This window comes from Apostichopus japonicus, chromosome 20 (genome assembly GCF_037975245.1).
Source record: "Apostichopus japonicus isolate 1M-3 chromosome 20, ASM3797524v1, whole genome shotgun sequence".
NCBI classification, from domain to species: Eukaryota; Metazoa; Echinodermata; class Holothuroidea; order Aspidochirotida; family Stichopodidae; genus Apostichopus; species Apostichopus japonicus.
In genome coordinates this window covers 6,129,058-6,155,771 of record NC_092580.1, presented here as the reverse complement: position 1 = coordinate 6,155,771, position 26,714 = coordinate 6,129,058, and the positions used below count along the sequence as shown (strand labels likewise).

The 26,714-nt window shown below is 35.0% G+C and overlaps 1 protein-coding gene across 5 annotated transcripts in view; it reads right to left on the bottom strand.

Annotated features, from left to right (window-relative positions):
- LOC139961180 (synapsin-like) overlaps positions 1–26,714 on the bottom strand; it is a 545,708-nt gene that overhangs the window by 403,553 nt on the left and 115,441 nt on the right. For 4 of the 5 annotated variants that reach the window (XM_071960174.1, XM_071960172.1, XM_071960176.1 and 1 more), the window contains exons 2-5: positions 5,676–6,448; positions 2,365–2,422; positions 1,516–1,607; positions 507–663 (exon numbers count right to left, since the gene is read on the bottom strand). In XM_071960174.1, the coding sequence (XP_071816275.1) occupies positions 507–663; positions 1,516–1,607; positions 2,365–2,422; positions 5,676–5,926 (558 nt within the window). In that variant the 5' untranslated portion in view covers positions 5,927–6,448. Of the gene's footprint in view, positions 1–506; positions 664–1,515; positions 1,608–2,364; positions 2,423–5,675; positions 6,449–22,536; positions 22,582–26,714 lie in introns of all 5 variants that reach the window. The other variant, XM_071960173.1, reaches the window with a different exon arrangement.

The window sequence follows — 26,714 nt, the reverse complement described above, 5'->3', positions numbered from 1 at the left end:
CTTAATATCAAAACCTGCCTCTTGCTGTACATTGCTGATACCTTGCGACTTTCTCCCCTTACATTCGCACTTACATTGCAGTAACATAGAGAAGGCACATGAAAGTTGTCTAGTTCCATCTTCCTCTATAAACTCATTGTAATGATAGCTGATGTTATTTGATCAAGGTAGCTTGTGCAGTTAATACAAAGATTTTATGCAAATTCCATGCAAACTGCAGTAAAATAGAGGAGACACGACAGTATGATAAAAACTTGTTAACACAAACTAATTTTCAACCTACAAGCCAATGCAGCATGCTTACATTACAAATAAACCCAGCGGATGCCTAACAGCCTAGCAACGCTGTTACTCTAGTTTAACTCCATTAAACCCATTTGAAAGATATCTGATATTACTAAGTCAAGGTCCTTTGTACAGCTAAAACATACACGTTATGCAAATTACACAGTAACCGCAATAAAATAGGAGAGATATGACAGTATAGAGGTGTGTTATGTACTTACCACCCATGGTTTATCCATAAAGTTATAGAGGGCCTGCCAGGAATTGATGCTTGGTACATTACCATACTGGAAACCTATGATCATGTTCCTCCAATCTTCCTGAACTTCCATGCTCTGTGGATGTTGCCTGATTAATACAAAGTCGGGCTGGAAAGTTCTACCATAAGGAAAGAATAGATCAAGTCAGAGGAGATTGGAAATTACTAGTGTATATATAGCACTTTAATTATACCAGTAAGTCACATTTCATCCAGTCCTTTTGTATGTTATGAACACATCTACTTTAAAGCAGCAATTTGTATGGAACCTTATTTTCTCTGCTTCTTTTTGTAGGGGAGGTTTTTCCTCCTCTGGTGGAGGGTGGCTTTTTTTCCCTTCTTACTTTCTGAAGGGGAAGTGGTGAGAGTGCAGGGAGCTTCAATTGAATGGAACTATCAATAACTCTGTAAGTTAGTTGTCTTTGAGTGAAATGTCTTAGCTTAATAAGTTGCAATCATATTTGGATCTATGTTTCTTCCTGTGAAACAGGAGCTGTGACTGTAGTAAAATGCAGCTTTGATAGATTGTAATGACATTCATACCAACATGTTTCAGTATTTTCTAGAGTTGGGAAAAACAAAAATATATCTTTCTTCTTTGCTCTCATTCTCAAGTTGCATGCATCAACAGAGCAGGTATTTACAAAGAAATTTTAAACTACCAAAGTATACGAGGATGGCCTAAATTCCACATCCATCCACTTTCTTTTTACCTGAATGTAACTACTTCACCAAAGAAAATTGCTGATATATTTTCAGTACAATTGCACTGCATTGGATTAGGATGAGGTGAGGTCAAATTTAATAAAAAAAAATATTATAAATCAGTGGAAAAATTCGCTGGGTTTGTCCAAAAGGATTATAACAAAAAGTCTAACGTAAGACAAACAATGTTATTTAAAATTGAAAAAAAAAATGTATTTGATTAATGAATTTTACTGCCATCAATGTATATTTATAGTTTAGTTTACCTCATGACATGTAGACCTTGTCGACTGGTCTTCATATCAATAACCACACCGTGATCACAGGAGGCAGAGAGGTTGATCTCAGCAAACTCACACTGAAAATTAAGAAGAAGTGAGCTGATATTTGTTAGTATATATATTACAATACAGCTATTGAAGCATAGCTACAAAGTTTCATTGTCAAGTTGGTGAATACTGCCCTCACATTGTTAAACTTTCTTCTTGACCGAAAGTTTATAGCCCCACCAGTTTATGAGATGAAGCGCTTTGATTTGCTCAGTCCAAGAGAACAATTCTGTTGCTTAGTAAGACATTTGATACTGTCCTCATCATATGTGTGCAGTATATACAGATGCAACTGAAAGTTCAGAGTAACGGTTGATATGTCCAATTTGTGATATTTACGATGATATTGCAATACAAGTGGTTGTGTGATCCAAGTAAAATATCATACCTTGCAAAGATGCAAGCAAAAATTTGGTTGTTAGGCTGTGTAAGCATCTGAAACACATATTTAGACCCTAGAAGAAGTTTCTTAACCAACTATGAACAGTAAGTCTAGGTCTAAAACAGATTAATAGTACATGTTACAAGGGTCAGCAGATTTGCAGATAAGACTTTGGTCAGAAATTGTTACTGCCTTTTCCATGGTTATGTTGAAATGATACTATATATTTGGGAGTTTTTTGTGCAGAGGGGGGGAGGGAGGGGGGTGGGAGTTGTTTCTTGATCAAAACTGGTGATGAGTGGTGTATGGTTCATAAGTAACAAAACTAGCTCCTTTATTACACAGATATGGAGTTGATGAGTTATTTATACATAGCTCTGATTTGGTTAGTACTTGGACTTTACCTGCTCAACTTTGATGTCAAATTCACCGTGTACTTTCTTCCCTCTGAAATATTTTGACCTGAAAAAAAAAACAGAATTTAACTATGTAATGAATTGGTTAGACCTGACCCTTTATTCTCATTCAAGCAGATCTAAATGTTTCCAGAAATGAATATGTTAATAATTCAAGATTCAAATTTCACTTCAGTGGTTGTCAGCTAATGATATCAAAATTCCGATGGGATTATTCATGGAAGGACATCTGGTATTTCTCTGCAGCAAACTCTCATTTGCCAACCCGAAGGATTAAAAATGATTCTAGATGTTTTATACCGATAGAGGGTTTGGTGAAGATCTGCAGGAAGTCATAAATAGATTGGTTCTTTTCAAAGCATGAATGGAGTGTCCATGTTATGGATTACATTGGCAATATCAGAACATCAGAGCATCTATGCATAAATCTGTTCATGCACAATGTGGTTCCATACAGAGGACTTGAGAATTGTGACCACAGCTTTTTCCAGAAATTATGAACCAGATGATTTTATTATTACAATTTTTTTTTTGCAATCCTCTATCTGTCTCTCCCTTCCTTGTAATGTACTCTCTGGTTACAACATATTTCACTAGGATTAATCTTAACTAGTAGATATATAATAATTTATAACAGCGCTAGATCGCATCAAATAATAAAGACTGCTTAAACCATTGTAAAAGAGTTTAGATATATCAAGTGAAAATAATATTTCTATGCATTCCTACTCCCCAGACAGTCATATAATGTTCACATCTGACAAGCAAGAGGCTGACAGTATCTGGCAACTAACTCAATTACTGACCAAACTTGACGGAATTGTTAAGAACTCATTTCAAAGATACCCAATATATTAACCATTAAATCATGCATTGATATTCGCAAATACTTGGAGTAATAAAAAGTTCCCCAAAATTAATCAATTTTGTCCTACAATTCTGCAAGTATACACTCTCAACTGTGACGATCCTAAATGTCAATCTGATATTCAAAGATATGAATACAAACCTAAAGAGATCAATTGACAATACAAAACATTCAACAATATTTAATTGAAAAGAAAGATATGACCTCTTAAAAATGTATAAGTTTCACTTTAGTTAGATTGATCAATAATTTTATGAACATCAAATCATCACAAAATGATAAACATTCATGCCTATGAAGTCTTCTGATGTGACAAACTGCACCTTTGTGGCCATATTCTTGCATATTCTTGCAAGCAAATTACTTATTAAAAATTACAATTAAATATATTTAAGAAATATGTGAACCTTTTTTATGTTTAAAAAGTTTATTAACTTCCCCAAAAATTATCTTTGCCATGCACTGTCAATCCAAAACTACCAGTTATGATAACCAATACAATTAAATATTAAGTTTAGATAGGGGTCCTATCAAATAAATTATATCTATTCAATTTCTTTTTACAACCAAACCAAGGGGAATTAATGAAAGACTAGTATTTTGTTACAGTAAGTCCGATGTTACTTAATTTTGAGTAGGATACTTGTAACACTGTAAAGCTTAATATTTGACACTAAGAGGAAATTTCATCCAACATCTGATCAACAGACTGCACTATAAGATGCTTCGAAAGACAATGCATACCCATCATAATTTTCAACCCTCCAAAACATTCCTAAAAGTAGGAAAATAGTCAAAAAGTTTCATCGACAGAACTGATATAGCCATACAGGCCTTACTAAGGCAGAAGCCAAGTATCTCTCAAACCTAATTGAACTTTCATTGAATGAAATTACAAACCTAAAGCAGAACCATTAATTCCTTTGCCAATTTTTGACAATCATCCAGGGGCCGCAGGAGACAACGTGATGGGGCAATGTTCATTGGCAGACATTGATTTTTGGCTCATTATTAATTTCAACACCTCAGCATATGATAAGTGTGAAATGGATACATGCATACATCTTCATGACAGTCAAACTGACTACTACATACATAGTGTAAGCATCATTAGGGTATACACATGAGTAACTTTAATATACATTATATGTATATGAAATGTGAACAGGCAATTCAACAGTTCATATGAACTTATATATAACAAAAAGTACCTCAGGTAGTCTGCATAGGCCTATCAGTGGAAATAATAATTAAAAGACATCATCGCATCAGAATATTAAAAGATGTTCAGTAATTGGGTCAACCATTGTTAGAAGTGACAGGATAATGCGAGCTAATGATTAAACTTCTTTTAATCAAAACCAAAGGAAAATTAATGAAAGAAGTTACTGCACTTTTGAATGGACCTAACAACAAGCTAGAAGAACATGACCATACTTGATTATCATTATTGATATTTTGTGCAACTATTGTGTGAGAGAAATACATAAATACAGTAGCATAAATGAAGAGAAGGAGTTGAGAGTGGGCTTGGGAAGAATTGGTTTTTAAGTTTAATGCTAAAAAATTACCTGTGGAGTAAAGTAGAATTCAGACCCAACTTTGCCACTCTGACAAACATATCTATTTTTGGACCAAATGACAACTGCTCACTCCCACATCACTGTCCCCAAACCCGGTCCCATCTCCCTTCTCTGTTTCCAACAGCCTTAAATGGACAAAATATATTCATCTTGCATTGAAATTTGCTGCAATTTTATGGATATGTAGCTTTCCAAAAAGGAAGTTCTTCAAAATCACACCAGGAATGACATGTTTAAAGTTCAAAGGTTTGCAGTAAAGGGACACACTAAATGCTAGTAATAAGTCATTACTAAGGATGAGGAACTGGTTGTAACTGTGAATCAGTTTTTGAAGGTTATCCAACTTCATATTACATGGATATTACATGGCTTGGCCAGTTTAATGTAAAATGTCGCTTTAAATCTTTAATCAAATCCGGGACAATCTTACCAGACAGATTGTGCATCGCCCCAAGGTGTGTCCATATATCACTTCAGACTTAATAATCGTAACAACGAGGCAATTAAGTTTATTAGCCTTATAAAAGTCTGAGCCAACAATAGTATCCGACAAACTGACTGAAATCAGAGCAAATGCCATATTGCATGTTTCCTCTCAAAGATGTTTTTACCAGTGGGGTAAACAGGCCTAGGTCTGAGTAGGGATGTGGAAACAGGCAGGAGAGGGAGGTGAGGGAAAATGCCTTTGTGTAACAAATGGTGAACAAGTCTTAATTATTTAAATCTGTTTAAATTATTTAACATCATGGACAAACTTCATCCGGCCCTTCTTTAGTTATGCAACTGCTCAAAAATATCTTAAGAATTCATAAACTTGGTTCAAAAAGTGTTAATTCCAAAGAACTTACCAGTCTGTGTGTTGATCGTCTATAACCAGTAATGTTTTATACTTTCCCTTCTCTTGTTTACCGATGACATTACTCAAAAATCCTAAATCTCTTCTCGGTGATGGTGTAGTCGCGGCAGAAGTGGGAGCCGTTGAAGATATAACTTTTTCTTTCTCTTTTTCTTTTTCCTCTCCGCCTATATTCTGAAAGTATCCATCCGGCAAGAACCCCAGAGCATTAGGATCCGAAAAGCGACGACGAAGGAAATTCATTTCTATGAACTTTGCTTCTCCTTCTTAGAGATAATTATCAATGTTTTGTTCTTTGCAAGAAATCTCTCTATAGTTGAATTTGCAAACAACTTATTCTCTATCTTATGTGGAAAGCCAACTAACAAAGAGTACTACAGAATTTGACAAGAAATAGGAAATGTCACAAAGTTTTCAATATTTGCATGAACATGAGAAATTAGCAATATTAACAAGGGCAATAGTTTTTGATAACAGACGACAAACGTTCATTGCAGTTGGTTCCACGTGTAAAAGCTTCAATTTGGAATACTACTGTACACCTAGATGGGCACATCCAATTTCAAAGGAGGGTTCACCTAAATGCTGCTTTCTCTTCCAGCTTGTCAAATGTTTTTGGCCTTCCCAATTATGATTCTTTGAATCAAAATATATGATTCATAGTCTTACTGGTACTCTCAATAATTATTGAAACTTCTTATATCACTTTTCCACTGCAGAGTCAGTCTTCACACATATAGAAATGATTGGTTTGACTTGAAGAACCTGCAAAATAAGAAGTAGACATATTATTAGTTTTGTCCATGTATCATGTATATGTTTTCTCTCAAGACTAATTAATAGTAATTTCTTTTATTGCTTAAGGTATCATATGAGAATAGTGAATTTTTCATTCAAAGCTGATTTTTTTTTAAACTGTACCTTACACCTGTACATGTACTGGATAGTAAGTTGCTGAAATAAATAGAAGGCATTTCAGTTGCATTGGGTAATATTACTGATACTTTTCTTCCTGCTATTAAAGTAATGTTAGTGTGTGGATGATTGTACTTGTTCACCCTATGCGGTCCCCCAGTAAGATCAGGAATAAAATAACTTTGACAACACTCCTTAGTTACTTCAAACAAACTCTCTCTTGATTTAGAAGATGCTGCATTAGCAATTTACACTGTTGAGTTAGAGCTGAAATCTTCCAGCTGAAGAATTCATTCAGGAAGAATTTGAGTGTTAGGGGGTGTGAAGACTCGTGCATAAAGAAACGACTAATGCCGGTAATCTGACCTAGTTTCGAATGAGGTGTAACAGAACTGTTACACACCACCATCGATCCCGGAAAATACACACGCAGCTTGCTACCTTCGGTAATTAGACACTATAGTGTACAGTCAGTAGATACAGCTGGGGTCAATACCCACAGCACTGTATAAACGATACAGCCATGGACATCTCAGGTCCAGCTAAAGATAACAAGGTGTCACGTTTCATTACTGTCTGCATCTTGTAGCGACAAGCAGAAAAACGTCACTTGCAAGCAACGGAAAGTTAACTTCTTCAGAATGCGGCACGCGGTTTGGGCGAGTCTTCGATGCCTTTAATATATCACAGAAAATTATGTTTTCAAGTTCATGATAGTAACCTTTAAAATATGCCAATGGTGGGGATACTCGTCTTATGCAAACCCAATAATTATTTCATTACTTCATCAATTCTAGTCAAGAAATAGTTTGTTATCAATTCCAATTAACACCTCTTGTCTTTGGCAGAGTTGTAATATACATTGTAAACATGTTTTTTTTTAGTTTTAATGTTTTTCTACTGGTTTAATGTTCATTGAAAGTAGTTTACTATTTGGCTGGGTGTGAAACTAGTTAGTCCAGTCACGTTGAACAATCCAAGCTGCAGATTTTATAAAGGATATTTCCCAAAACACTGCATCTAGTATTTGATTGTGTGTCCCTTAGGTCACAAATTTCATCAAAGGAAAAATTCATTTCTCCTTGGGGAATCAACCTGTACAGTTTTGTTCTAGACTGCACTAACTATCTCTCTGATTGTATTTGACACTGTCACAGTGTTATGACATTCATCCAATTCTACCTTGGTTTATCACTGTCTCTTGAGGAACATCCTATCTTGAATGTGAGGACTGACAGCCAGACCATGCAATGAAGTTGACTGAACAGAGAGAGCAATATGTGTCTACAAATGACTCGCATTATCAATGTCTGCTCAGTCTATAGTAAACATTGAAAACAAACACATCAAGAAAGTAACAAACCACTTTGGTTTGGCACAAGATATTCTGCACAGAGAGAATTCACCATCTTTACATTAGTGTTTTCATTCAAATTTAGCTTAGATACCTCACACAGATACAAAGAATAACTTGTGTCCCCCATTGGCTTCCATTTGCCATATTACATGACATGTTATCATTTATAGAGATTTATTGTAAGTCATAACATACATTTTTACATGTACATATGTATTTGTATTCCATGCTTATACGTGAGTATACGTGAGTTGAAAGCGTAGAGTGTGTCCAAGCCCCCAACTGCATTGGCACGGGCATACAAACCTGATGGACCACAACTTGTTTAGTTTAAATTTACATCTCAAAACATGCAAACCTTTAATTACTGCAAACTGTTATTGCATTAATCTTTGAACTACTAGCTCAGTATACTATTATTTGTAAGTAGACATGTATGTCTTTACCTAACCATTAATATACAGATCCATGTTCAAACTGCATTATGCTTTTAGTAGTAATGTTATTCTCCATAAAATGTGTGTTGAATATTCCATATATGCATCACATTTTATGTTTGAACTGAACACTGAACTTCAGTCCTGTTGCTTCAATATCCAGTAGATAATTTACAGCTTTGATTACAGCTCTATACAAAGTGGCTGATCTTGAGTATAGGCTTGAAAATATTGATGCTGACTGACGGCAATGCGATTATTAATCCATCAAGGGTAGTTCCCCCTAAGGTGCATGATGTCAACATCTTGAAAATGCATCCATCAAATGACAAGTGTGCCTTTATTAAACATAAGTCCCTGTTAATACAGACAAACAAAATCTTTTAGGACTTTTAAGAAAAATTTGCTGCTTTGCAAGTTTCAAGTAAAGTGATGAATTCACGTGCAATCTTAAATAGTCATGTAAAGTTTTTAGCAATAAAGACTATAGTCCCATGTTATCGTTCTAGAGCTCTTCTAGAGCACTCTTGCAGAACAAAAAACAAAGCAAACCTTGCATTTTATGTAGTACTAGGTATGAATATGAATTTTTGCAGGTTTGACAAGCTACCAAAGTAGCTTCCATAATCACAAGGTAACTTATTTCGTTTACCATACTTCAAATACTTGATGTTACACTACTCAGTAATGTCGTGCTTATGAGCTCACAGCAGCCAGTAAACACAAAGTATTGTATTTGACTGCATGGTCCCTCAAATCTTCCTCAGTGGCATCTGGAACAAGGTGGGGCCCTTGAGAAAAATATGGGACTGGGGTCCCTTCTAAAAGTCTCTAGTTTCCTTAATGCTATTATTACAACAATATGAATATTATATATCCCATACTTATAATTATCATAATAATAGTCAGCAGTTATTTTTACGATGCTTAAGCGATCACAGATGTGGGTGGAAACCGAAAGGGCTTAGGGATTACAACTTACTCGTCAGGTGCCTTCCAATTTAACATTTTAACTCAAATTTGGAATCTTTTCAATTTAGAAAGTCATTTCAGATGGGAAAACCGTAGATTGCTCTTGAAAGAAAAACCCACCTCACTATGACCCGGCCTGGTATCGAACCCAGAATCACCCAATTGCTAAGCCTTGTTGTTTCAAATGCCACCGCCTTTATCCACTCGGCAATAGCACCGGTACTTCCTCATGCCCCCTCAAGTAATGGCCAAATTATTCCACCGATACATCAAATCCCTCATCATGTGACATAAGTTTGGGGTTCAGTTTATATTAAATTATGCTGCAGAGCTTTGTTAATTGGTGCAGAGCTTATTTCAGGAATGGCAGCTTGGCGGCACAGTTTATAAAATTTTGTGAAAGATAATACTTGTTTCATTTTTGAAATGAATATGGCATATCTATTTGACTACACCAAACAGTAAAGGTACTGCACCGCAGCTGTGACCATGTTTTGTACTTGATAGTACACTTTGTCATGTACTTACCAAACATTTTTAATTCAATATCCTGATAAAATTCAAAATCTCTCAAAGCATCAATGCAAAATAGATCAATGCAAATATAATCAAATCTTGAGCCTATTTGTCACTCACAGTGTTCACTTGTTTGCATACATTTAACACTGTGTATTCTCCTTCAGAGTAATAGGCTTTAGCCCAGGCGACCCCTGGGCTGATTTATTTCATACATTTATACATCATATATTGTTCTTGTGGATTTCCTCCCGATATTTTCTTATCCCTTCATTTAGATATTGGTAGCAATGTCCAAGGAAGGAAGAAACACCATTAAGTGCTCAACCTGTTCACTCCTCTGGCCAGGTTGCCCGTGGGACAAGCACAGTCTGTGCCCGCAGTGCAGATCCTGCTCCAGGCGGGATCCGTGCTCGATCTGTATCACATTCACACAGGCGAACTGGAAGGGGGCCTGGTTGGAGGCCAAGCACCGGCTTAGGTCGGCTCCAGACCAGGTGGCAACAATGATTGCAGCACTGATAACAGCTAGTTTCCCAACTTGTATGGTAAATTCGGATTGGAAGAGATAGTGTGTGGTGACCTGTAGCGGAGGTCACCGAGAGCACAGTGCAAAATTATACCAGTGGTGTATTGGTTGATTAGGAAAGTGCGTCAGTGTAGTAGGAGACAGGTAAGAGAGTGGTCAGACTGTCAGTCTAGATGGTATAATGTGTGCAAATGGGTACTATTCTCACATTTTTTCACATTTTACATGATAAGTTTACTCTACAAAACAGTAGTTTTAGTATTTAATAATTGTCAAATTGACCTCCCATTCACGTTTCTGTGTGTATTTTTTTTAAACTTAGCTAGGTCTTATCCATTGTGAAGGTATCATAGGTTGATTTAAATTATTTAAGGTTTTTCTAGTTATCAACATAGCACATTTTCCTGCTCTAAAAAGAAGAAAAATAAGCTGTTAATAGACGTATGTACTGAAGCTTTCATGAACACAAACGAGTTACCTAGCCTAACACAGGCAAATCATAGGTATAGTATTTGCAGCCTGTACATACTATTAGTGTGATACTAACGAGTAACGTTACTTGGTGTATTGTGAAACGAATCAATAATGGCAAATGCAAGGCCTATAAATACAATAAATAATAGACTACACTTACGGTATAGTCCTTTAGAAGGCATTAGGCCTTGGATGTAATCAATGGTATGTTCCTAAAATTTCGCTTTTCAAAATTTCAATTGAATGTGTTGTTCAAATTTGTACAGTTAAGTTTCAATTTACATTTTAAAGACTTTCTAATTGTTATGCCAGTCAGTGTTGCAAAATAAACAGATTTTCAAAGCAATATGTAAGCTCAGTTTATAACGTTTGTATAGGACTATAATGCACTGTACTGTGTAATATATATGTAAATCGTTCGCACACTGGTATAGTATATGGTACAGTATATGGGACAGTCAGTAATCTAGAAATTTGTGGTAATTGGGCAGTACTGAGGCAATCTAACATGACCTTTACGCAAGAAATGCATATGTTATAGTGAAAACGTTCATAGGGCATATCATTGATAATTAACCATTTTGCTGACAGAAATTGTTCATCCTTTTTGCTAAATTTTGTAAGATTTGAGCGGTTTTTGCACTAAATATGTTAGGTACATGTTTAGAGGAGCGTAAGATATCACAATTAATGTATCAGCAGACGTCACTTTCTTTCTTTACTTTTTTTTTTTTTGGACTAAGGAATAACTACGATGTTCCAATAACCAGCTGCTTTTAGTATACATACATGGAGTTAAATGAAGTGTGTTTCTCCTTGTCTACAAGGAATGAAGGGATAACTCTAAATGACATTGAAATGTTTATGCTTAATCTGAGCCAGAATAAGCAGGCTCTATACCTTGGATTTAATAGACAAACAGAATGACACAACCTTTATCATGCACTTGGTCTAACATCAGCTGGATGTTTTATGTAAATCCTAAAATACACTAATACCATCAGGCAGTGGTTGAGTTTTATGCAATTACAAAGCTAGACAAGTTATAAACTCAAGTTTTGTATTTGAACATTCAAACTACAAATTTTAATGTAAAAAGAAAAAATTTGATACAAGTAAAGCTCTTGCAGTGAATGCCTAAGTTAATTGTGTGAGCAAGCTGGCAATTCTCCTAGCAACCTTAAAGACAACTTTTGGTTTATTATTCTATCATTTCCTTTGAATGAATTAAGATCAGAAATAATTTAAAAAAAAGTGTGAATATCACAGCCATACTTTGCTTTGAATACAATAGTGAATTTTAGTTCTAAAGTGCACATTTTGTTCACAAAGGCTTCTGCAGAATATTATCCCGGTTGATATTGCAGACTTCCCACTGAGTATGCAAATTTTTGAGGTAATTAACTGAAACCTCTTTTCTCCCAAAATTTGGTTAATGTCAAAGTTAAGCTATTTGCCAATCTGGAATTCCCGTGTTGGATTTCTGCAATTTCCCACAATCAATATCCTTAAATTTAATAACAATTTCATATTCCAAGAATAACAACACTAGTCTCCATGGTGTCAACACCACAGCCATGTAAGTTATTTTCTTCAAAGATATGACTGACATTTTGTAAAAGATTTTTTGGGTGTGAAATCTTCCACTAACATATGTCTCAGAAAGATAACCATGATAATGAGTTTTCAGATTCAGACATGATGGCTGCTGCCTAGAAGCTCTCTATTTCATCAGTTATGTTCCCATATGAGATAGCTGATACCCTAGTAAGTGAAATAGAACCATCAGTTCCTCTATCAAACCAACAAAACTAAGGTAGAAAAGGTCCACAAATATTCCATGAATAAATGAAACATATCTGTAGTGTCTTCTCAAAGAACACAATGTGGGCCCCATAGAGTTGGATATAGATCAACTAGAGTGAGGACTCCCAATATTGCCAATGCATTGGCTCTGTCTGCCATTACCAAACCAGGGCAAACATATTGCAAAAAACATGCATGTGTGTGTATACCTAGATACCTTAATTTGACCCTGGTGTCATTTAGTTTGCTTGTGCTAACGAATAGCGAATAAACCATAGTGAGAAAAAGTTAAGAAGTTCTTCTGAAATTTTTGGTGGTTGTTATCAGTTTCCTATTAATATAAATCAATTTACCATTAAGAGGATATATACACTTGGAAAGCTTCCTTTACTGGATCAATCAACAACTGAGCCCATGGAAAGAGTATTATACAAAAAATACAGGTCAGACTTTATATTAAAAGGAGATAAATAAAATTATAAAAAATTTCTTCAGAGATTTTTCAAGAAACTGTTGACTGTTTCTCCCAGTTCAATTTTGCTGTTTAGTTAGCATGCACCAGCAAAATTAATGACACCAAAACTTCATTAATGTATATAGATATACATGCACAAGTGCTTCCATTCCACAAGATTTCTTGTCTGATTTAGTAATGGCAGACAGCTCTATATTAAGGCTCTGCAAATATTGTGAGCTCTCTAATTTATTTATATCTAACTCATCGATATGCTTCTTTATAGTAATGACCACAATATGTTAGATATGATCAAATAATTTAAATATCAATTTACTTTTAACCACAGATTTGCTATGAAATATTTTAAATCTCTCTCCATCACACATGCCAAAACGTTACAAACTTTAGTAGGTTAGGTACAGGAAAGTGCATAGGTGGACTGGAGACGGTAAGAGAGGAAGGAGCAAAGTAAATTCTATGTTTATTTGTGATCTGTTTTGGGGTGTCCGTTTGTTAGTACTTAAAAAAAAAAATTCTGCATATTCTTACAAATACTAGAAGTATTGACTGAAACCAAAGAGAGTGAAGCAGTTGTGTAGAGACAGGTAATGAGGAGTGAGGTCAAAAATCTGACAATATACAATATATGCAAATTACATGGATGCATACTTTAGTGAAGTGAATCATTACCGAACCTTATTTTCTTTTCTTGAATTCAAGATTAATATAGACTATTTCATCATATTTTTTCACAAGTGGACAAAGGACAAAGTGCAGTAGTATGATAGCATTAACTAAATGAAGGGGGAATGCCCCAATGAACCTGTTCACAGCTAAACTTCAGGTAACATAAAACTAAGGACCACATTTTTTAAAAACCTCTGGTTAATTTGACAATATTTGCATAGATATATCGCCATATCCCAAATATTGATCAATAGATTGACCAATTGATTGACCAACTTAATCATCAAGCAATTTCTTCACACTCTAGTCAACTTCACACTCTAGTCACTTCAGCAACGTGCAATGAAGCAAGGATTTTGTTGCTAGGGTGAATCACTTTGTTAACACAAAAGCTTCTTCCCCAGCTGAGGTACTCTTACGTCTTTTTCAATAGCAGACGCTGTCCACATCAGATGTAACAAGGCAGGCAAACCAGTTGGTCAAGAGGTGCAATGAGAAATGATTAAATAGCTGCTGAAAAGGGTAACTTAAATTTACTCAGGCCAGTTCAGGGTATAGCAAATGCAAAGAGTGGGCATGTAACACACACTTAAAGCTGCACGTTGGCCTGTTTCCAATATATTTTGATATGCTTGAAGAGTATGTAGCAACTGGGACAAAATAATCCCAAATAGAGCAAGATTATGATTAAAAAAAAATTGGAAAAAGTTCACACAACATATGGTTATACAATAATTTAGGTCTTAATGCAAAGTTATACTGGTAACTTCTTTGCATTTTTATGTAAGATTCAAAAAGGAGGTTGAACATCTTTCCAGCACCCTCCCGATCCCTTCCTCTACTCCCCTATTCCCCCCCCCCCACCCTCAGAACATTGCCTGACAAATTACAAAATTTGATTTATCCATGTTTCACTTTAGAAGTTTAGCTCTTTTTCATTTGTAGAAAAAAAAATTGTTTGACAAGGTGCATGCACACAATTTGCAACTTTCTGTTACATATGTTTAGCACAGGTACTTGAAGTTCAGGAACATGCAAAGTTTTATATACCACCATACATACTTTGCTTATTAATTGGTTAAGTGGCTACTACTCGAACTCTTGCTCAGATTGTGATAAAAGACTTTAACTGAAACAAAAGATTGTGCACAAAAATAGGCAATTTGGTTGCATGATACAGTAAAATAGTAATTACAAACAAAGCAATGACTGACACTATTTTTGTAATAATAATAATAGTAATATACATGAAAGAAGTTTGCAAAAATGTCTTTAGTAATACTACTGCATATAGGAATTTATTTGGCAGCACCCACAGTGCCAGAACCCATAGGATTTATGTAAAATTTATATGAATTGGAAATAATGTAATATAAATCTGCAAAAGATTTCACACATTGACTTAAAAACACATAAAAGAATAGTATCAATTCTCTTTGAGGCCTCAAAGCAGGTCCATGGAAGCAGCAAACTGCTTAGTTCTGCTCAAGAATTTAAAAGTATGTGCTCCATCAATGACTGCCAGTCCTGCATACATGCATGCTTGGGCTGCATATGTACGTCATCCCGTGCAATAAAAAACGCATTTTCATCTATCACTTTCAAAATCACCATCCTAAAGAGGATGCTTTGATAGAGGCACATGTGTTATTCCCTTTCTAGAGATTGTAAACAGATGTCAATGAATATGGCCAAAACATTTTCAAGATTTTGAGTAACTTTGTTATAGCGATTGTATTCGTTCAACCATAATTCAAAACCTTAATTTAATAAGTCTATGAGCAATAGAAGCTACCTCATAAGCGCTGGGTGGCAAACATTCCCAAGAGAGTTTAATTCGCATTATAACCTTACTCAATGAAATACACTCTGAAAATGAAGCTTGCAGGGAATATGAAAGATTTTATTAGTTCCAACAATGATCGGAAAGTTTTCTGATGCTTATTATCTGTGTTTGTATTTTTGTCACGTTTTTTTCTCAGAAAATTCTGCAGTTTGACATAATATTTAATTACTGTTTACTATCTAGTTTGCAGTACCTGATTGTCCAACCCTAACACTAAAAGAGAGGTATGTGTTCTGGAATACACTAAAAAAGCTGATAGGTGAGGAGAGTACAGCAATACATGTAAAATAAATTATGTTATCATACACCAACAGGCCGCAAACTATAATTAAGGGGGGTCACAGAAAATGCTGGTGCATCCAGACATCGAGGAAATGTTCTAGTTTTCAATGTTCTAGTTTTCAGAGCTTGCTGATGGAGGTGAATTAAGTTACTGTTTTAACATTAAGTCCATAGTCCTAGCTAATTTCATGCATTCTGAGCATCAATTCTGAGGAGTAGGAGTCTGGTGGGTCATAGTTCAATCCTCATGGAAGATCATGGGAAGGAGGCCTAAAAACTAGCAGAACATTGCTACACACCCTACAGTCTGCTTAAATTTCATGTAAACTATGTTATGTTACCATAAATACAATTGCACATCAATTTAACATTTATCATATCTATAAACACAGACTACAGTACATAAACATGTTACCATATACCACAAAATCTCAACAAATGTGCATTACATTATATGTGCCCCTACACAACCTACAAATAAATTCTAGTACTGTTCCATTGTCAACTGTAATAACATTTGCAACCTTTTATCAGTTAACAATTATTTAAGAAAAAAAACAGTAGGGAGGGGAGGGGAGGGGAAGGGGAAGGGGAGGGATGAAGAGGATGTAGCACCAATTACAGTTGGACGATGATAAGTTCACTTTCCCTACTGGATCTGTCCCTGCATAATTTCAACAATATCTGTTTTTGCTAAAGTAGATCTATGTACTTACTGCACTGACTGCAATATAATCTACTTGATTTGAGAGCTTAATTCTTGGTAAATGTTTGTAATGTCACATTATCACATCATATCATCTATTATTAATGAGCAATTATATCAAAAAAATTAGATAATATTTTCTCTTTCAAATTTGTTTGATACATTTTCCAACCAATTTTTTAAAATTTATCCTCCTGACATTATGAAGAAATATGTAAGGAACATTCTTTAGAGTGTAGGAAGTGCAAAATAACACAGAAATAGGGATCTCATATGTGGTATATTTCCTTGACCATGCAAACCCTTCCCTGACTGAGATTTTATGGCACTACTAATGGAAAAATTCCGCCAATGCAAACAAATTGTTTTCAGGGTAATTTTAATGGAAAGAGGTTGTCCAGCTTACCATTATCATATTAATTGACAGTGATATGAATACCATTGGAGAGAATGATAAACTGATTATACTTAAGCAAAGATAAGTTATATTTTATTTTGCCTTTGTATTTTTGTAATTGATACAGGAATGAAATACATTAAGTGTGAATTTCAGAAATTAAACTGCTTTTTCCTGTTAGAAAGTAGTTAAGCCTTTAATTAGTATAATCAATATAAATCTTGTAAATGAGCTAGTACACTACAGTGGTCCATCTTAATTACAGAATTTCTGTTGTCGAGTTTGGCTTGAAACTATTAATATTATGTAATATCTTATTCTACCAGGCTCTTTTGCCACAGAAAGATGTAATCACTTATATCATAAGCTGCTAAGAAAGTGCACATTTTATAACAGTGATGTACATATCAGTATTATATGGCATACCTACAACACATGTACAAGTTACTGATTTCCTGACAATAAAAAGACATTGAAGGGCAATGTACTTTAAACTTGACTACACCATATCTGCAAGTGTTCCTCAAACATAATAATCTTTCAGAAGCAATAAACATCAGTGATCATAAAAAAATTGTGATTTTATGAAATATTTAACTGTTTATCGACAGGGCCCTTGTAGTTGAAATCTTATATTCTAATCATAACGAAAGTAGTTAAAACAATTGCAAGATCAGGAGTGCCGCTAAGAGAAAAGATGATGGGAGCAGAGTTCATCTATCAATTGGATATCATGCAAGCATGAGTCATGACCAAGAGATTAGCTCTGAAGGGGCATAAATAGATCTAAAAAAAGTAAGTTGCTATGGAACTGTTCATATTCCTATGTCTAAACTATTGCAGATTTTGTTTTTGTTTTACTATGAAAGGTGTAACTACACCAGATGGTCATAAATAAAGATCTCTCTGATTTTGTACTGTGGTTAAGTTCTATCCTTCAACTGCGTTATTTTATGGATGGTTTAATCAGATTCTACTAGGATCATATGGATTAATACATGTATGTAAAAGTCTTGAGCTCGAAAGCCTGCAAGAAAAAAATACCTCTAACCTCATGCATGCATTAAATTTAATGCATTTAATGGATAAAAAAATTCCTAAAAGTGCCTCAAAATACCAATTGGTGTTTCCTTTTTTCACTGTAGTTATTTGAGCAATTTTCAGTAGAGAACTTGTAGCGGATTAGAGATGGCAACTACAGTGATGCAGTTCAAATGTCACTTATTTACACCACAGTACGCAAGTTAGGGGACCTACAAAATTACATCAACATCAAATGATGGGCATTGTTTTCAATAATTCTTTTTCTTCCCTTTTTTAGGTGAATGGAGGAGGTAGCTGAATTAATTCATCCCTTTAAGCCAATTTGATGTTTTAGCATCTGTTTTTTAACAGTTCTTGATAGTCAAATAAAGTGTCTTGATCAATTGTCTTGATCAATTGTCTTGATCAATAGTCTTGATCAATTATCTTAGCATGCTGACATTGTTTAAGTCTCAATACGTGTTTGTTAAACAATTTCGGAAACAAACTTCGGAAGTAGATTCAATATTTCTTTATTCTAAATGACCGGATGGGTTTAATGGAGAAAAGCTGTCGCAATCGAAAGAAAATTTTTTTATTTTCTGTTGCCCTTATGGTGCGAACGATTTACCGTAAAGTCACTGCGACTGCCCCATGTCACCATGTTCATTACACTTATGTAAACAATATAGTCTACACATGGAGCTCGATCAAGATTTTAACGCAGTCCTATACTCGCATCATCCACTTTTTACAATTCCACAGAGGAAATGTCTGAAAGCACCTGTTTATTCATTGCAATGGAAAGAAATGACACAATTTCGTAAGCTACATCGGTAAGATCGAGAGAAAGAAACAAGAGCAAGGGACCTAAGACATGCTAGCCACGAAAGTAAAAGTAAGCCTATGCCTAACGGTCGTAAACAGAAAAGAGAGTTGATTGACGCATGATCTGTTGGGCGGGGCTTGCAAATTTTGATTGTAGTTTGTAGAATCTACGGACTCGTTAATAAATCTGGCGAATTTGATTCAGCTTAACATTTTTAACGACAGATAACTGAATAAAATAATGAATATTGATATGGAAATTGCATAGAATGGTGTCACTTTCATTGCGCTTTTAGTGCAATAAGCTGGAAAGGTCAAAGCTTAAATTTGGCAAACACATACTGAGAGTTTCTGAGAGAAGGTAGTTCTTGTCAGTTTGGATCCTTGTAAATTACTTCCAGACATTGAGCTGGAGTGTTCAATTATATAATTGAAATGTCTCATTGAGTTATAGTGCTCTGAGGGTGTATAAACAAGGTTGTTAAAATCTTGAGCATTGATAACCATTGTCTGTTGTACACATAATACATGTAGTATAATGATGACTGTTAGTAGAGCTGGTGGATGTGGTATTACTTACTATGTAGTCAGATCCCCTCATTCTTTCAACGTAGACTTAATTAAAGCATCATTATGTATTCATTCTCCATAAATAAACAATTTCTTTGTTTGGGTACTATTATATGTGTATACACACACAATCATGACAATATCGCTTTTGTTTGTTTTTGGCCACAATTTTTGCCCTTTGGCAGAAAGAGCAAATGAACATTCAATCAAAACATTGCTTTCCCATGAAAGCAATCGGGTCAAAACATTTACTTGGACACATGCACCAGCAGATGTACTTTCACGATTGTACATTTCGATATGCAGGGGTTCGTATTTTATGCAGTCTCTATGCCTCATTTAATAGGTAATGTTTGTTGAGCACAGCCAGTCGTTTGAAGGACATTTTTGCAAATACCCTTGAGTCTTTAATTTCACTTGCTGTGTGACTTGGCTGCACTGACTGAATCAAGCCAAAATTTCCCACTGTGTAAGTTCACTATGTAGGCTACAGTGTTTCTCAAAAGGCCTATATCTCCGTGCCCATGCATTCATGCGATTAATACTTTCAACTAAATGTTATGTTTGTAAAAAAAATGCAATTAATTTCAATCTCTCAATCTTTGTAAAGAGACCAACCTTTTGGCACAAAAGTACATCACCATGATCATGTGATTAATTACTACATACACAATAAAACCAAAGTGGAGCGCAGAAGTAGGGATTGGTAACTTTGTGTTAAGAAAGAAATCATAAAGAGACTTTAATAGAATGCTATACACTCAATGTAAGTGTTCTAATATACTCAGGTTGTAAAATTAATAATGCTAATTTCCCCTAACCTATGACAATATTGCTACCTGTATGTATGACATATGACTAATTCCAGGTGATGAAAGTATATATAAGTTCCTGGGTTGAATTCAGGCTTTGTGCAACTGGTTACTCTTTAGATAACTCTACTTTGACTGTCTTGAGGTTTTTACATAAATGGAATATTACATATGCAGAAACTAAAACATGGTGTACTTTATATCTGTTTCAGGAAATGCAACAAAATGATGTATGTGTATATGTGACATTGGAGCATGTTTTACAAGTTAATTGATTTTCAACAACAACAAAAACACTCAAAATTTATTGCATAATTGTTACATGTCATAAACTTGGGTTAAATCTGCGACTGAAATAAGAGATCTGACTTCGAAAATATTTCCTTTACTGTAACTATGTCTGTTATGTAAACTAACTGAACCATGAATTCATCAAACGTGACACACACCATCAAAGTCTGCATGATTTAAACTGTAATGCACCAATTAAGGGTGTTATGTAATACATTTCATGAACCAATTTGCCTAAAGCCTTCCTGAATATTCCATGGGTGTGTTCTCAACTTATCACTGTAACCACATCAAGATCAATAACACTTTAAAACCTTTCTGGGGATCATAAGAGGAGATATGTTTACTTAAGCTGAGGCAAAAGTTGCAAAAATAAGATTTTAAATGTCAAGGATCTGCTTTCAATTTCACTGACCTATAGGTCATTCACACAAACCCATCTTTGCTATGAATTCTGAAAGTTAACATGTAAAAGAAGCCTATCACTCAACTCGGTCACTGATCAACCTTGTCTTGCTCATTATTCAGTGCTCATGGCAAACTGAAACCTGGTTTTATACTGAAATTGATATATTCAGAATGCTAAAGCTTCTAACCCTATCAGGTAAATATAAATAGGTCAAGACAGACAACTGCATTAAAGAATGGACCAGTCATTAAACTTGATAAGATATAAATCCCAATCATGAGATTAATTAGCTTAACAATCTTATTTCCAATGGCCATGCTGTCAAGTTGGATTTAGCCAGAAAAACAGCTAGCTGATAAATACAGGTCATTTGTGGATCAAATGTTAGTCGTATAGGTGAAGTATGCAGTACCTATTATCATAAAAGAAAGTAATATCATGATATTGAATGTCACATAATCCATCGCGGCTGCTATGGTAGTTCTTTACACAGGGAGACTGGTGACAGCTTTAATACCGTCCTCAAGGGAATGTGCATGGTAACATTAAACCAGAACAAAACATGTCCTTAACCCTTGTGAGGGCGCTCTGCGTTGTACAGCAAAGAGCCAGCCCATTTGTACGTCTTCATACATACATTGTGCATTTAACTTTGAAATAGAATTTTATTTTACCCGTTTTTTCGAGAGAGTAGGATGTACTTTCCACAACAGAGACATTTTATGGCGACCAGAGTCATAAGCACTATACTCCTAACTTAAGAATCAAGTTAGAAAAAAAGCAAGTGAAGTGTTTTATGCAACTTTTGTCTGTAAAGCATCATTTCCGGTATCTGAGAGGCACATGGCAAACATTTTTCTTGCTTGTATTATTTTTAGTGCTCCCCTCAGATAGTGTCATACTTGTCCCTGGAAAATGCTGTGAAAAAGCAACCTTCCCCCCTTCCCACACACACCTACTATGTGTAATACTTCCATATTAGTCTGTGCATGCAGTTTTTATGTTGCAAAGTGGGTAGTAGTTATCGAGGAGAACAGATTCTACCTTAATACTAAGTGAGAGTGAAAAAAATTTGATGCATGTCTACATAAGTTCATCATCAATGGATGATATGATAGCACGAGTAGTGGCTTGAGTGTGTCGTTATGCCTACAAAGCTTTGTCCGAACATGGTGAGTGAATATCATTAGGCCTTAAAATCACAGTTGAGTCAATTTAGGCAAATAAACTCTAAAGTTATTGTCCAGAAGGTATCTAACTAGGCTGAGTTGGCTTTGGCCTACCTCAAAACTAAGATTACTGGTTAGGCCTTTACTGCTTAAATGCCCTTTTGCCAAAGTTACAGTGTTGCGAATTTGTTGCAAATGGAGGATGTGTTTGAATATTTGTACAATTCTAGATATGTTAACAGATTGAAATATTCTAGGCTTAAGTTTAATACCTTGGCTAACCTAAGTTAGACCAAGGGGAAGGCTACATACATAGGCCTTAGTTAAGCTAAGCCTATTTTTTATAGTATTGAATTGTTAGTGATATTACCCAGGACAGCATAGCAGTCATCTCATGTTATTCTGGCATGTGGATCTATTGTAAGAGAAGTAAAATGAGGTGGTGATAATTTTTGTCATTAGGCTTTAGTCATATCGCATTCGAAAGGAAAGCCGTAGCCGGTCTAAGGGCCAAGGCTTACTATATCCAGGGCGCAGTGAATAACAATACAGCAGCTGAGCAGACGACACTAATAAAGTAATTAGATTCCTATTTAATTGCTGCTTCTACTATTGCTTCCTAAGAATTACCTGTGAAACTGCAGTCCACTGCCACATTGTTTACCCTTTTGGCACCCAAATGTGGCACACGATATCACCATTTCGAGTGATTTATGTCAACTTTATCACTTAAATTATGTCCAAGACATAGTGTTTGTATTACGCTCCGTTACATTCTTGCCGTAAAGCAAAGCGCCACCAGTTGGATGAGTGGCTTCAGTATATGTCGCATGATGTCATTCTCCCTACTTCAATTTCTATGCTCCTGACTTAGACTTCATGAAAAATACTGTAGAAAATTGTAGCCAAATGATCCATGCACTGAACAATATGTTAATTTTATCGCAACTTTCAAGCACCTGAACATTTTGAGCTGCCATGATGTGCTATATGCTATGCCAGCAAGGAGTGCGAAACCATGACAAGGTGAGCTCCAGGGCCCTGCAATAGAGCCCCTGTTGGGAGTCAAGCCTCCTGAAGCTGTGTGGTTTTCATCTTCTCCAGAACTTATATCAACTTTAAATCTGCAGAATTAGTTTAAGGTAGACATATTATAGTCAGTAAAAGTTGTTGTGGTCTACTGGTTAAAGGCAGTGGACTTGTGATCTAAGGTTAGGTTTGAGTTCTGACAGATCATTTGATTGTGCCCATGGGCAAGGCACTTTAATCGGCATTGCCTCTCTTCACTCAGGTGTATAAATGGAAGCTTGCAAGGTAACTCGTAAATACAGTTGCCTGGCTGCACCCTATGGGAAATCTCCCAGAGGAGACATAGATGTGGTGCACTGTGGTGCCCCAGGAGGGATTACTTGTATTGTGCACACTTTGGTGTGTGGGTGTGACAAGTTACCAGGAGTTAAGTTGTAACTCTTATGAGGGGGCCTTGGCCCAAACAAGACCTTCAACTTTAAACCTTCAAACTTTAAACTTTAAACCTTCAACTTTAACTTCATAAGTCAAATATTTTTTATCTTCCAATTTTTTGGGGAGCAATTTGGGGAGCAAAAGGAGGGGGCATGGCAAATTTCATTTGGCAAAGCCACTAATTGCAAGCAAAAGAGCATGCAATTTACAAAGATATAAAAGAAGTAGCTAATATCTACATACCACACTGCATTTACCTCAAAAAAGTACAGGAGTTTGAACCTAGCGGTACTTAATACTACAAGTTGAAATATCTTACTGTTTTCATTAATGATGACGAAAAAAAAAATATCACTTGCAGCTAAAAATCTGCCAGCAAATAAGCACAGATTGTTGATTACTGGCTGCTTCAGGTTTCCATGAATTCAACAGTAAATTGGATTGCTGAAAGTGTAAAAGAGTCTTTTGCCTGACTATGACTATAATCCAATTTCTGCAATGCTTGCCAATGAGATGAATTCTCTAATATTCTCTAGTTTTTCTTTCCCTCTCTCTCCTCTTTTTTCTTTCTTTCTTGAATGGGATAAAGGCCTTCAAGGCTGCAAAGTACTGCAATGTACCCCAGAATATGGATTGAAATCCACTTGATCCCACATAGGACACACAGTAAGTTGAACAGAAAGATTTAAAAACATTATTACAACTGAATGTACAAGAATGTGTCTAAAATACTATTTGCAACAGTTTGAAAGGGTGACATGCAAAAATAGCAGCAATTTTGGACCATGAAAAGCCAAACCAATTAAATAGATATGATCATTCAACACAGTTTAATGCTATTAACAATGTTGTTTTTCTTTCGCTAACGCAAAATCCAACAGAAGCGTAGTAATACAACGTTAGCAAGCTCTAACTTGCAATTGACAGTGACAAGCAAGATATCACTACAATATTAGTTAGGTAAATCTTCATCTCCTTTTGCCTTCAAATTGAAGGTTAATGATTAACTGTTACAGATGAAATCAAAGTTAATAACTGAGCTCGCCTTCTAATTGACATTTCTTGCAAAACAAACATTTATGGACAAAGTAGATGACACATGGATAAACAGTGACTTGTATTACAATGGCCATCAGTGTGCACAAGTTGAATAGTATACATATGTGTGCAATTGTGAAGGCAAAATCTTCCTGTAAATGTACCTTGTAATTAAGAATATATATGTGCTTTAAATTAAACTTAATGGAAATTTATCACAAAAAACATGTTCAATTTGGGCATTTTTGCCAATATTGGTGATGTTCTTATGTGATGTTAATTTGAGAGAGATGCAGAGCCTCATTAGTATAGATGTATATCTTGAAAGTGACAAGTTCACATATCAGCAGGATAATATGGAACAAAATTTATCATTAACATTCAATTTCACTACAAAATAAATACATTTATAGCAAACTTTCACCTGATGGCAGGAAACTTGGCAGGTGTTTTAAAGAAAATGAGCAACAAACGTTCAAATTGAAGCATTGCCATTTAAGAGACTAATTCTTGTGTTTTTGATGTTTAAAGAAGTATTTTGGTTAGTGTTCAATCAAATATTTTCCTAAACCTGAAGAGTGTTACTGAAATTAAGATTGCAATTTATCAAACTAAGATATTTCCACCTAATGGAGGTTAATAGGTAAGTAATTAACAAATGTGTTACATTCTCTATGAAGGTTTTGTCATCGAGACACTTTTCATAGTAAATGCAAGATTAAGATCATCCAACTGTAAGCCATATTATAATTACAAGTTTAACAGGCCTGTAGGAAATCATCCACACAGCTGCATATAATTTAGACCTAATGTATGTCCATGGATATCTCCAAGAAAGGTTTTTACTGAGGAATTGAAGATAATCTTGCCATCTATCAAGAATATCAATTTACTAGTCTTGTTGTGGGTCAATGAACCTCACTTGGGTGAAAGGTTGTTTTTTATTTCTGCACACAAAGTAAATATATCCAAACAAAATTATATAAACCGAAATATAACATATCTTCCACACCATTCAGTTTGAATTCTTATAATCAATCAATTTATTAATATTGAATGTAACACTAATCTGGTCCTTGTCATTTTTTTGTTGATTGTACAACAGACAAAAAAAAGTAACTTTTAATATGAATTAATTGCAATAAATTCTGAAATTTGTTTTAGTTGTGCAAACATTTAGATTTTCCGATATCAAATGACAGTAAATCATACTGATGCTACAGCTAGTAGCTGTTATACAGTTCTCAAACAATTCTAATTTGAAAAATTTTGAGTGAATTTGAGACAGCTCCTCAGGAAAATTCTTGTCAAATTTACAGCAGGTAATTATGTCTTGCCCTGACGTGATTTGCTTTGAAATGTGCTTTTGGTTGGTGTATGGCCAGGTAAACTCATTAGTAGTTCACTATAAATGGGAAATAGCCTTCCTTTTTGCCATGTGTGAGGAACTATCTCTTGTGGCGATTGTTTTTACAGCTGCATAATGCAGGAAATGCATACGGCTTTAGCACTTGCTCAACAATTTCTGCGTGAAATTGAAGTTGCTAATACTCAAATGAAATGAGGCACCTTATATCTTATGGAGATTTTGAGCTTTTGAGATCCAAAATAGAGTTTGAATATACTTCAATTATAAAAGAAGTTAGGAAAAACAAATCATGATATAAAATTGACAGTAATAATTAATTCTTGCAATTTGTAAATCTACAAATAAATTACATTTTGGAACCTCAAAGTGCATAATAGTCCAATTATTTGTAAATTTTCCAAGCTATGACAAAACTTTGACAATCAACCGACAGTTGTTCTTAATTTCTATAAATGTTACCAGTTGCTCTTGGGATGAAGTGATCAAAGCAACGTAAATACTAGAATAAGATAGTACCAGGAAGAAGAGAAGAACTGGGGGAAAAACATTTTGATGGATTAGCAATAGTAAAAATTGCATTTTAAGGGATGAGAAGGATAACTAACCAGAGCTGATTTCTTCTTAGGGGCACAGGTGTTTCTTAAAATGTAATCTAACAGTATAGAGCATTATTTCTT